This window comes from Rhineura floridana, chromosome 18, assembly GCF_030035675.1.
Source record: "Rhineura floridana isolate rRhiFlo1 chromosome 18, rRhiFlo1.hap2, whole genome shotgun sequence".
Taxonomy (NCBI): domain Eukaryota; kingdom Metazoa; phylum Chordata; class Lepidosauria; order Squamata; family Rhineuridae; genus Rhineura; species Rhineura floridana.
Window position 1 is genome coordinate 9145749 of NC_084497.1, and position 12177 is coordinate 9157925.

At 45.2% G+C, this 12177-nt stretch overlaps 1 protein-coding gene across 2 annotated transcripts in view; it reads left to right on the forward strand.

Annotated features, from left to right (window-relative positions):
• The window catches only part of TM6SF2 (transmembrane 6 superfamily member 2), a 33376-nt gene extending 22113 nt beyond the window's left edge, over window positions 1-11263 (forward strand). Inside the window, exons 9-10 of one of the 2 annotated variants that reach the window (XM_061601475.1) lie at window positions 5599-5718; window positions 6927-11262. In XM_061601475.1, the coding sequence (XP_061457459.1) occupies window positions 5599-5718; window positions 6927-7127 (321 nt within the window). In that variant the 3' untranslated portion in view covers window positions 7128-11262. Of the gene's footprint in view, window positions 1-5598; window positions 5719-6926 lie in introns of both variants that reach the window. The other variant, XM_061601476.1, reaches the window with a different exon arrangement.
• Window positions 11264-12177: the final 914 nt, after the last annotated feature.

A 12177-nucleotide genomic window follows, 5' to 3' on the forward strand; every position in this document is an offset into this window, starting at 1 on the left:
TTAACGTATCATCGACAAGAAAAGGAAGGTCTTCCCAATATGGCAGAATGACATTGACTGTGCTGCTAAGAAGAAAATCTATGCTGCAAAGGCTGAGGTCCAATGAAGAACTAGAGAACTTAAGAACCCCCGGTGGACAAAGAAATCTCAAGAAATCCAGCATTTTGCAGATTCTGAGGATATAGGGGGCTTTTTTAATGCCACAAAGACCATCTATGGACCAACAAATTATGGTATGAATCCCTTACGCTCAAAGGATGGTACCAAACTTCTTAAGGATAAAGAGTCTATTGCACTGCGTTGGAAAGAGCATTACCATGACTTCCTTAATTGTAACTCTATCATGGCTGGAGAGGTCTTCTCACAAATTCCTCAACAACAAACCACAGACGAGCTTGCGGCATCCCTGAATCTGGATGAAGTCAGTAAAGCCATCAAACAAATGAAAAATAACAAAGCAAGTGGACCTGATGGGATTACTGCTGAAGTCTTTAAAGAAGGTGGGCCTGACCTTACACAACAGCTTCATAAGCTCATGGAAAACATCTGGATGAGGGAGGAGATCCCGGAAGACTTTAGGGACACCATAATTATCGCTCTTTTTAAGAAGGGTGATAGAATAAATTGTGGGAACTACCGAGGCTTCTCTCTTCTTGCTACCACAGGTAAAATCCTTGCAAGGATCCTCACAAATCACCTCCTACCTATATCCTCCCTGAATCCCAAAATGGTTTCCGCCCTTCCAGGGAGACAGTGGACATGATCTTCACTGCACGACAGCTTCAAGAAAAATGCAGGGAGCAAAACCGACCTCTGTATATGGCGTTTATTGATCTGACTAAGGCCTTTGATAACTGCTCTGTGGACCATCCTTCTGAATATTGGATGCCCTGATAAATTTGTGAATATTTTGCGACTCCTCCATGACAACATGACGGTGACAATTTTGGATAACAGTGGTCCTCAAAGCGATCCATTCAGAGTCGGATCAGGCGTCAAACAGGGATGCATCGTTGCTGTGACCTTAGTTGCCATTTTCAATGCCATGATTCTACACCTTGTTGAAACTTCCCACTGGTGTGGAATTCACATATTGAACGGATGGAAAGCTTTTTAATCTCAGTAGGCTGAAAGCAAAAAGTAAGGTAAGTACAACCTGTCGTAGAACTTCAATATGCCGATGATAATGTAGTCTCCGCACATTCAGAGGAAGATCTTCAAACTATCCTAAATGTCTTTGCAGAAGCATATAGAAAGCTTGGCCTCTTGCTCAATATCAAAACAACTAAAGTGCTTCATCAGCAAGTGCAAACTAATCCCTCTGTAGCAACATCAGCTACAGCTAAATGGAGTGACGCTGGAGAATGTTGATGACTTTTTTTATCTTGGCAGCCATCTCTCATCTCTCATCTAAATTATTATTATTAAATGTAGCACCGTCAGCATTCCAGCTTAATGGTGCAACGCTGGAGAATGTTGATGACTTTTCTTGTCTTGGCAGCCATCTCTCTGTAAAAGCCAACGTCGACGTCGAAATTCAACATCGTCTGAGCTCTGCGAGTGCCGCATTCTCCCAAATGAAGCGTAGAGTGTTTGAGGATTGGGATATTCGCAGGGAGACCAAAATGCTTATCTACAAAGTCATCGTACTACCGACCTTACTGTACACAGGTGAAATGCCACTCCCAACTTCTTGAAAGATTCTTGAAAGATTCCACCAACACTGCCTCTGGAAAATTCTACAAATTACTTGGGAAGACAGATGGACTAATGTTTGCGTATTGGAAGAAGCAAAGACTATCAGTGTTGCAACGATGATCCTCCAGCATCAACTTCGCTGGACCGGCCATGTTGTTCGAATGCCTGATCACCGTCTTCCAATGCAGCTACTCTACTCCCAACTTAAAGATGGAAAACGGAATATTGGTGGACAGCAAAAGAGGTTTAAAGATGTTCTTAAAAATAATCTAAAAAAATGTAACATGAGCGTGGAGAACTGGGAAGTCCTGGCCCATGAGTGTCCCAGTTGGAGGTCTGCCATTATCAAAGGTGCTATGGAATTTGAAGAAGCACGAATACAGAGCGAAAGGGACAATCGAGCCAAGCGGAAAGCACGTCAAACAAATCCTTATTGCAACCGTCTTCCATCTGGAAACCTATGTCCTCATTGTGAGAGGCTGTGTGGATCTTGGATTGGCCTCCACAGTCGCTTACCCACTGTTAAAGACTTTATTTTGGAAGACAATCTTACTCGGTCATGAGTGATCGCCAATGAATAAGATAATCAAGTCCACCCCCACCTCAGGGTAAGAACCACTTTAAAGCATCCCCAACAAGTGCCTGTCCAGCTGCCTCTTGAAGGCCTCCAGTGTTGGAGAGCCCACCACCTCCCGAGGTCATTGATTCCATTGTTGTATGGCTCTAACAGTTAGGAAGTTTTTCCTGATGTTCAGTCAAAATCTGGCTTCCTGTCACTTGATCCCATTATTCCATGTCCTGCACTCTGGGACGATCAAGAAGAGATCCTGGCCTCCCCTGTGTGGCAACCTTTCAAGGACTTGAAGAGTGCTTTCCTCTCTCCCCTCAGTCTTCTCTTCTCAAGGCTAAACAGGCCCAGTTCTTTCAGTCTCTCCTCACAGGGCTTTTTTTCCAGTCCCCTGATCATCCTTATTGCCTCCTCTTGGCCTGTGAGTTTGTCTGCATCCTTCTTCAAGTGCGGTTCCAGAACTGGACACAGTACTCAAGATGAGGCCTAACCAGTGCCGAATAAAGGAGAACTAGTACTTCACGTGATTTGGAAACTATACTTATGTTAATGCAGCATAAAATAGCATTTGTCTTTTTTGCAGCCACATCAGACTTTGGCTCATATTCAACTTGTGATCACATCCATAGCTCTGACCACTTTTTTCTCCTGGCCCCTCCCACTGCTGGCATGTAGCACCCAGAAGCTTCCCACTGAGGGGCTGTGACTCTCGGGCTGAAAAAAGTTCCCCATCTTTTGACACAAAAATATCAAAAACCCAACAATACTATAATATATACCATTTCAAAATTGTAAAAAAAAAAAAAGTTAAAAAGTTCTCCCAGCATAGCTCATTATTAATAAACCACTGCATTAGAGTTAACTGAAAAGCCCTGAAGTGTTTTGGAGTGCTTTGCATCACTGTGTCTTTAATCCATGGGTACTTCAGTCTGTGCTGTAATGAATACTCTAGTTCAGTGGTTCCCAGCTTGGGGGTCACGAAGTCATCCCAGAGAGGTCGCAAAGACCCAAGAGAAGAATTATTTATTAATTAAAAAGGTAATTAATGGCTGGTCTGTGTACCACCAACTTGTGAGCCTACACTGGATGTGGAAGCAGCCGTTTCTGCCTTCCTTCCAACTGGCACAGTCAGTTCCCCACACACAGAGAGCTCCGCAGCACAGCACTCGAGCGAGTGCATCCCCGCTGTTTTGTCAGTGGCAGCGAGGAAAGATTGATCGAGCTGATTAGCTCTGGCTGTAGAGACAGAAAGACCCGGGGGGGGGGGACCTGCTAAAAAAGGAACAGGACAACATCCCGGAACATTCCTCACGAATGCACACCTGGGCACCATTAAAAATCCACTGTGTTGTTAACTTGTAGTACCATGTATACATGTCTACTCAGAAGTAAGTATTTTCATATTTAATGGGCCTTCCTCCCATGTAAATGATTCACTAGAAAAGACGATAATGCTGGGAAAAACAGAAGGAAGTAGAAAAAGAGGAAGGCCAAACAAGAGATGGGTTGATTCCATCAAGGAAGCCACAGACCTGAACGTACAAGATCTGAACAGGGTGGTTCACGACAGATGCTATCGGAGGTCGCCGATTCATGGGGTCGCCATAAGTCGCAGTCAACTTGGAGGCACATAAGAACAACTCCCATGTAAATCAAATTGCTGTAATCAGACCAAATGAAGATTCTGTTGAAGCTTTGAAGCTGTACTACTTATACAGGGCTTTATAGTACAAAGGCGCATCATTCTTGTTAAAGGAAGTAAAAAATGATTTCTATAATACAAGGACTTCGGCTGCAATCCTAACCAGGTCTACTCAGAAGTAACTCCTGTGGAATTCAGTTGGAGCAACAGCCATATGAGGTAGGTTAGGCTGAGAGTTAGTGGCTGACTCCAGGCAGTAAGTGAGCAAAGAATGATTGGTAACGTTTTGTCCAACAGCATATGTCATGGACCACCCTGTTCAGATCTTGTAAGTTCAGGTCTGTGGCTTCCTTCATGGAATCAATCCATCTCTTGTTTGGCCTTCCTCTTTTTTTACTCCCTTCTGTTTTTCCCAGCATTATGGTCTTTTCTAGTGAATCAGGTCTTCTCATGATGTGTCCAAAGTAGGATAACCTCCGTTTCATCATTTTAGCTTCTAGTGACTATGAACAGAGATTGGTAAAGTAAGTTTTTTAAATATGAAATTGCACATGCTCAGGCTTTGAGTGTGTTTTTATCCTGTTGTTTATGTTCATTTTAAATATATTTTAAATGTTTTAAAGTGTGTTGGGTTGCCCAATTTTTGTCGTTTTTACTCTTAACTTGATTTCTTCGCATGGTTTAGGTTTGGCATTAGGGAAGAGCAGGGCCTTTGTGCTTTTAACAGCTGCATGGCGGGCAGAAATTAAACAGATTACATTAAGCCTTTTCTAGCATGGGAATACAATTATGGGGAAAGCTTCCCCAGTTGACATTCTGCCTGTTACACATATTGTTATTAATGTGATATGGAGCTTCCTGAATTAGTGCTGAAGAAGAGGCATTGTTGTATACGCTGGGACACTCAAAACCAGAGTCCAAATACCCTGAGGCTCTGTTCACTCTAGATCAGCCTTTCCCAACCAGTGTGCCTCCAGATGTTGTTGGACCACAATTCCCATCTTTCCTGACCATTGGCAATGCTGGCTGAGGCTGATGGGAGTTGTGGTCCAACAACATCTAGAGGCACACTGGTTGGGAAAGGCTGCTCTAGATGGTTTACTATTACCGCCTTCCTTTCATTTATTTCAAAAGGTATTAAAAGGTATTGCTGTAACCTGCCCTGGGATTTTCTGGTGAAGGGCCGGTAATAAATCTCATCCTCATCGTATTTGTTTTTGTGATGAATAAAAAGTGACATTATTTAATGCTTTATTCTGGGTTGTTTCAATTAACAGAGTCTAACATTACAACAAGTCCCTCCGTGGCGCAGAGTGGTAAGCGGCGGTGACGCAGCCGAAAGCTCTGCTCACGGCCGGAGTTCGATTCCAATGGAAGGAGGAAGTCGAATCTCCGGTAAAAGGGGTCGAGGTCCACTCAGCCTTCCATCCATCCGTGGTCGGTGAAATGAGTACCCGGCATATGCTGGGGGGTAAAGAAAGGCCCGGGAAGGAACTGGCATTCCCACCCCATATATACAGTCTGCCTAGTAAACGTCGCAAGACATCACCCTAAGAGTCGGAAACGACTCGCACTACAAGTGCAGGGACACCTTTACCTTTTTTTTTAACATTACAGCAATTAGCATTTCTGTAGTGGCGTTCTGATTCAGTTAAACTCTGCTAACTGCCCCTTGTGTGCTCTTCCCTAGATGCTTGTCTACCTCTTTTATGTCCTGCCGTATTTTTGCCTCTGCCTGTATGGATTGCTTTTTCCTGGATGCTCCTGGATGCCTGACTGGGCCGTAGTTTTTGCCGGCGCCATCGCCCAGGTAACATCACCAAATCGATGGCCCCTATCAAAGGGGGGGGGGACACTTTTTTTCAGTCCGGGGGCCACATTCTCTTCTGGGCCACCTTCCGAGGGCCGCATGCAAGGGATGGGTGGCGCCAGAGGCAAAAGGGGGCGGAGCAGCACATACGACCTTTGTACAGAGGGCTAGCTTCTAGGGAGAGGGGGCGTGGCTTGGGGGAGTTCTGAGGGCCAAACAGAGAGGCCTGGAGGGCCACATTTAGCCCCTTACACTGAGCCCTCCCCCCCTGCACTGTACCTAAGGATGAACAAAGCTGTCACTTATGGTTTCTGACAATTTATCATTTTTTCAGGTCAGGTCACCCCATTTCCACATAAGTTTGCCATTATTATTATTAAAAACGACGACGACATAACAGAAGCTCCTCATAAAAATTCATCAACCTTTGATGAATTTTAGTACCAATCCCTATAAATATATATGTATATGTGTGTGTGTGTGTATCTTGTGTTTTACGTATTTTAATTGTATTTTTTGTGTTTCAATTTATTTTAATGATTTTGTGATGTTACTGTTTACAATTTTATTATGTACAGGTTTGATTTTATTTTTGTAAGCCGCCCTGAGTGCCCTCTTATAGGGGAGAAGGGCGGGATAGAAATATTTTAAATAAATAAATAAATAAAATTTGAGGGCACGTTTCTCCAAAGATACACACTTTTTGTGTACAATTTTGCCTGAATATACACATTTTTGTGAGCTGTCTCCCTCTTACCTTAAAGCATGCTTTTGGTATGTTGTGCTGATATACGCATTTTGGGGTCACGCTATTTGATCTGCATTGCAAACCTTGGAGGAGGGGGAATTCTCAGCGGGATAGCTGCGTTTTGCTTCTGCGTCTTGTTTCGCGAAATTTGAACTGAACGGAATACCTCCCTCATCCTTACTCTGCAGCCAAACTGGCACATTTTCAGGGATAGTAGAGCCAGTGTAGTGTAGTGGTTAAGGAGTTGGACTACGACCTGGGAGACCAGGGTTCAAATCCCCACACCGCCATGAAGCACATTGGGTGACCTTGGGCCAGTCACTGCCTCTCAGCCTCATGAAAACCCTAGTCATAGGGTCGCCATAAGTCGGGACCGACTTAAAAGCAGTGCGTTTACGTTTTTTGCTCTCTTGATCTGTTGCTACAAAAATAAAACCTCTCTCTCTGTTTCTTATTCCAGGCTCAGTTCTCCCACATCGGCTCTTCCCTTCACTCGCACACCCCGTTTCCGTACCGCACCCCTGAAGGAGCCTGGTGGCCTGTTGTCCTCCTGAACGTTGCCTATGCAGTTGGGCCACAGTTGCTAGCTTACCGCTGCCTCCGCAATCCTGCCTTCTTCTCTCTGGTGGCCGCACGAGATGAAGACAAGAAAAAACAATGAGGCAGGAGACTCGCTCCACCGTCTGGTCACAAACTGGATTGTATTATGCAGACCTGAGCCCCACACATGCGCGCACACACAGTCCAACCGGCTTTTAAAGCATCTCTGGGGGTTCGGGACCACTCCACAATTTATCTTTTTTAATCCACCAACAGAGTCTGCCTTATCTACACGGCACACTGGTTTGAAACCAGTTCCAAGTGTGAGCTGGTTTTACAGAGTGGCTAGCAATGCCCGAGAAAGATATCTGGACACCTTAAGGGGGCCCTCCTATTGTCCTTTATATTATGCATTCCATGAGGATTTGTGCTCAAGAATCATAGAATCATAGAGTTGGAAGGGGCCTTGTAGGCCATCGAGTCCAACCCCCTGCTCACAGCAGGAAATCCACAGCTAAAGCATCTCCTGCAGATAGCTGTCCAGCCTCTGCTTGAAGACATCCAGCGAAGGGGATCCCACCACCTCCCTAGGCAGTCGGTTCCATTGCCGAACTGCCCTTACTGTCAAGAAGTTCCTTCTAATGTCCAATCTGAATCTATGCTCCTGCAACTTAAAACCATTAGACCTAGTCCTACCCTCTGGGGCAGCAGAGAACAAATCTGTACCCTCCTCTATGTGACAGCCCTTCAGGTACTTAAAGAGTGCAATCATGTCACCCCTCAGCCTTCTCTTCACCAGACTGAACATGCCAAGTTTCTTCAACCTTTCCTCATAAGACTTGTTCTCCATACCGGCTATCATCCTCGTCGCCCTCTTCTGAACCCGCTCTAACTTGTCTATATCTTTCTTAAAATGAGGCGCCCAGAACTGAACGCAGTATTCCAGATGAGGCCTGACTAATGCAGAATATAGTGGGACTATTACTTCCCTCAACCTGGAAACTATAGATCTGTTTATGCAGCCCAAAACCGCGTTTGCCTTTTTTGCCGCAGCATCACACTGCTGGGTCATGTTCAGCTTGCGATCCACTACAATTCCAAGGTCCTTCTCACACGCACTACTGCTAAGCCGGGTATTTCCCATCCTGTACCCATGCATTTTGTTTTTGTGGCCTAAATGCAGAATCCTGCATTTGTCTTTATTGAATGTCATTTTATTAATTTCAGCCCAATTTCCTAGTCTATCCAGGTCCCTTTGGATTTTATTCCTGTCTTCCATTGTGTTAGCTATCCCTCCCAGTTTCGTATCATCTGCAAACTTCATAAGGCTTCCCTCCACCCTGTCATCTAAGTCATTGATAAAAATGTTGAAGAGTATCGGCCCCAGGACAGAACCCTGTGGCACTCCACTCGAAACCTCCTTCCAGTCCGAAGCAGAGCCACCGACGACCACTCTTTGAGTACGGTTTTCCAACCAGTTGTGAATCCACCTCACAGTATTTCCATCTAGTCCGCATTTGACTAGTTTGCTAATCAAAAGGTCGTGGGGGACTTTGTCAAACGCCTCGCTGAAATCTAGATAGATGACATCCACAGCATTTCCACCATCTACTAAGCTAGTGACCTGATCAAAAAAAGAGATGAGATTAGTTTGACAGGATTTTTTCTTGACAAACCCATGCTGGCTCCTTCTAATCATAGCATTGTCATCTAGATAGTTGCCAATGGACTCTTTTATTATCCGTTCTAATATCTTTCTCGGTATTGAAGTCAGACTGACCGGCCTGTAATTCCCCGGATCTTCTTTTTTACCCTTTTTAAAGAGCGGGACGACGTTTGCTCGTCTCCAATCCTCCGGCACCTCTCCCGTTCTCCAGGATTTCTCAAGATGATGGCGAGAGGTTCCGAGAGTACATCTGCAAGTTCCTTCAATACTCTGGGATGCAGTTCATCAGGCCCTGGAGATTTGAACTCATTTAGGTTAACTAGATATTTCCTGACTATCTCCTTATCAATCTTGAACAGCAATCCCGACCCCTTACTGAGATTGCTACCTATGCAAGGTTGCACACTGTTCCCTTTTTGGGAGAAAACGGAGGCAAAATAGGTGTTGAGCAGTTCTGCTTTTTCCTCGTTATCTGTCAACATTTTGCCATCCTCATTGAGCAGCAGTCCCACCGTTTGCTTGGTCCTTCTCTTGCTTCGAACATATCTGAAAAACCCCTTTTTGCTGTTCCTCGCTTCCCTCGCCAGCCTCAGCTCATTCTGGGTTTTAGCTTTCCTTGCGCTATTCCTGCAAGCCCGAGCCGCTCGTCAGTACTCTTCCTTGGTGATGCGTCCTTCCTTCCATTCTTTATACATGCTCTTTTTTACTTTTACCTCTTCCACCAGTCTTCCGTGTAGCCACATTGGCTTTTTCCGATGTCTTCCATTTTTCTTCCTCTTTGGAATTGTTAGTGATTGCGCTTTTTGTAATACGTTCTTCATGAACTCCCACGCTTCTTGGGCTCCTTTTTTCTTTAGTCTATCTAGCCACGGGATCCTACCCATCATTTCCCTGAGCTTGCTAAAATCGGCTTTCCTGAAATCCAAGGTCCATGTTTGACTATATTCTTCTTTGGCTTTCCCCAGAATCCCGAATTCCAGCATTACGTGGTCACTTTCCCCCAAGGTACCGACCGCTTTAATTCCCGTGACCAATTCGTCCGTGTTAGTTAAGATCAGGTCCGGGATTGCCGATCCCCTTGTTCCTTCTTCTACTTTTTGAAAGAGGAAATTATCGGCAAGGCCCATCAGGAATTTGTTGGAGGCTTTGTGCTTCGCAGAGTTTGTCTCCCAGCAGATATCCGGGTAGTTGAAGTCCCCCATCACTACTACTTCTTGCCTCCTTGAGATTTCGGAGATTTGTTTGAGAAGGGCCTCGTCTACCACCTCTTCCTGGCCAGGGGGTCTGTAGTAGACACCTACTACCATGTCGGTTTTATTTGTTTCTCCATTTATTTTTACCCAAATGGTCTCTACCTGACCCCTTTGTTCGCTCTCTTGGATTTCCATAGAGGTGTATTTGTCTTTGACGTATAACGCTACTCCCCCTCCTTTTCTGTTGCTTCTATTCTTTCTGTAGAGTTTATATCCTTGAATGGCTATATTCCAATCATGGGATTCATCCCACCAAGTCTCTGTTATCCCTATGAAGTCATATTTGCCTTGATGCACTAAGACTTCAAGCTCCCCTTGCTTGTTTCCCAAGCTCCGCGCGTTGGTATATAGACAACAGAAGTCTCTTTTGTCCCAATTGGATTCCTCTGTTAATATACCGTGAGCTTTGCCGTGCATCCCTTTCTCTCTCCCAGTGTCTCCTGTACCCTTCAAATCCTCAAGATGGTATCGGGGCAGTTATACGCCATCATGTTTTCAAAACCATTTGCTCCTGGAAGAATTTCAGGTGGCTGCTTTATTTCCAATCAGCGCATGTCCTAGAACTCCCTGCTGAAATCCTGTAACTTTTTATACCACAAATGTTCTGGTTTCTTTTACCAGCTCACACTTGGAACTGGTAACACCGGGGAAGCGTCACAGAACAACTAATAAAGCTGACTGATCTGTGAACAGTCCAATATAAATCCACCGCTAATGCACTGTTACCGTGACATGTTGCAGTCTGGAGGGGCCCTTTGAAAGCTACAGTTTTTCAGCAGAGGGTGGGGAGATGTTGGAGAAAATGTGTAATGCGGGTGAACTGGGGTTCTTGGGTGCCGGGGGACCATTTTATTTGTACTTCATGGTCAGAGGGGAAGGGGGTGCTAATTTGTAAACAAAAGGTGCTGTTAAACGAAACAGAAATGGGAATAAGGGGCTACTTGGATAAGTCATAGTTTACAAAATAAAACCATTTATAGATGACTATAGCTGTTTGCTTCTTGTGGGATGTGGGGGGGCACCCCCTCCCTCGACATAAGCTTTCCAGCTTCCCCAAACCAGGGCTGAGTTCACTGACCACAAAGGCACAGAAATCAATGGACATAACAACTTAAGTCCATTGATTTCAATGGGTCTAGTCTAAGTATGGCTCAGGTGGCTACAATGCATAATTTCTGGTCAGGTATCCGTGGCCCTTTCTACTAGAAAGATGCATCGCTCTGATTAAAAGGACAACATTTGATGCCTACCATGCAAGCACCAAGTCCCCCTCTGCAGCCGTTTTATACCACCTTCCATGTCTTCACAACAGCCCTGTGAGATCGATTGGGTATGAGGGCAGGAAGCAAGTAACGACACTGATGAGTTAAGTGAGTTTAAAATGCGAAACTGCACATGCTCAGAGTATTTTTTGTTTATCAAGGTTGGCAAAAACATTTCTTGTGTATTGATGAGAGTTGTGAAACTGCACATGCTCAGAGTATTATTATTTTTAAGTCCAAGAAAGCATGTCATAATAAATTGGTTAGTCTTTAAGATTTATTACATTTATATCCCACTTCTCCTCCAAGGAGCTGAAGGTGGTATACGTGGTTCTCCTGCTCCGTATTTTATCCTCACAACAACCCTGTGAGGTAGGCTAGAGATACAGTGAGTGGCCCCCAAAGGTCACCCAGTGAGCTTCATGGCTGAGTGGAGATTCACAAGACTAACTTTGTGGTCCCTTGTTTCACGTGTTCTCTTCGGAGGGAAGGAGGGCCCCATTTTGGGAACTGCACAAGGGCCCCTGACCACCTTAATCTGGCCTCATCTATGTGCGTATGCGTAAGCCCAACCCCAGAATCACCACCTGGCAACTCCACTTGATAAACTTCCAGCTCAAAAGAGGGTGTTGTCCCTTAGATTTCCTTTGGGGGGGTCCACCTCTCACCCTAAAGCTGGAAACTTAATAGCTGCTTTTGCCGGCTGCCTTGCGGCACTCGGCCAAAACCATGTAGTGATTTTCTGCATGCCAAAGCACTGCTCAGGGACTGCAGGCCTGGGGAGGAAATGTGGCCCTCCAGGTTTCACCGTCTGGCCCTCTACACTCTCACTAGACCCTCTCCCCAGCCACGCCCCTAGCTGGCTCCATTTCGCTCCCAGAGTCTCGCTTGCCTGGAAGGGGTGTGTGTGAGAGAGAGTTTGTATGGAGACCTGCCTAATGGCCAAAAGGTCAAATTGACGTTACTCTGCACAGTTTTGCCTCTGGCCCA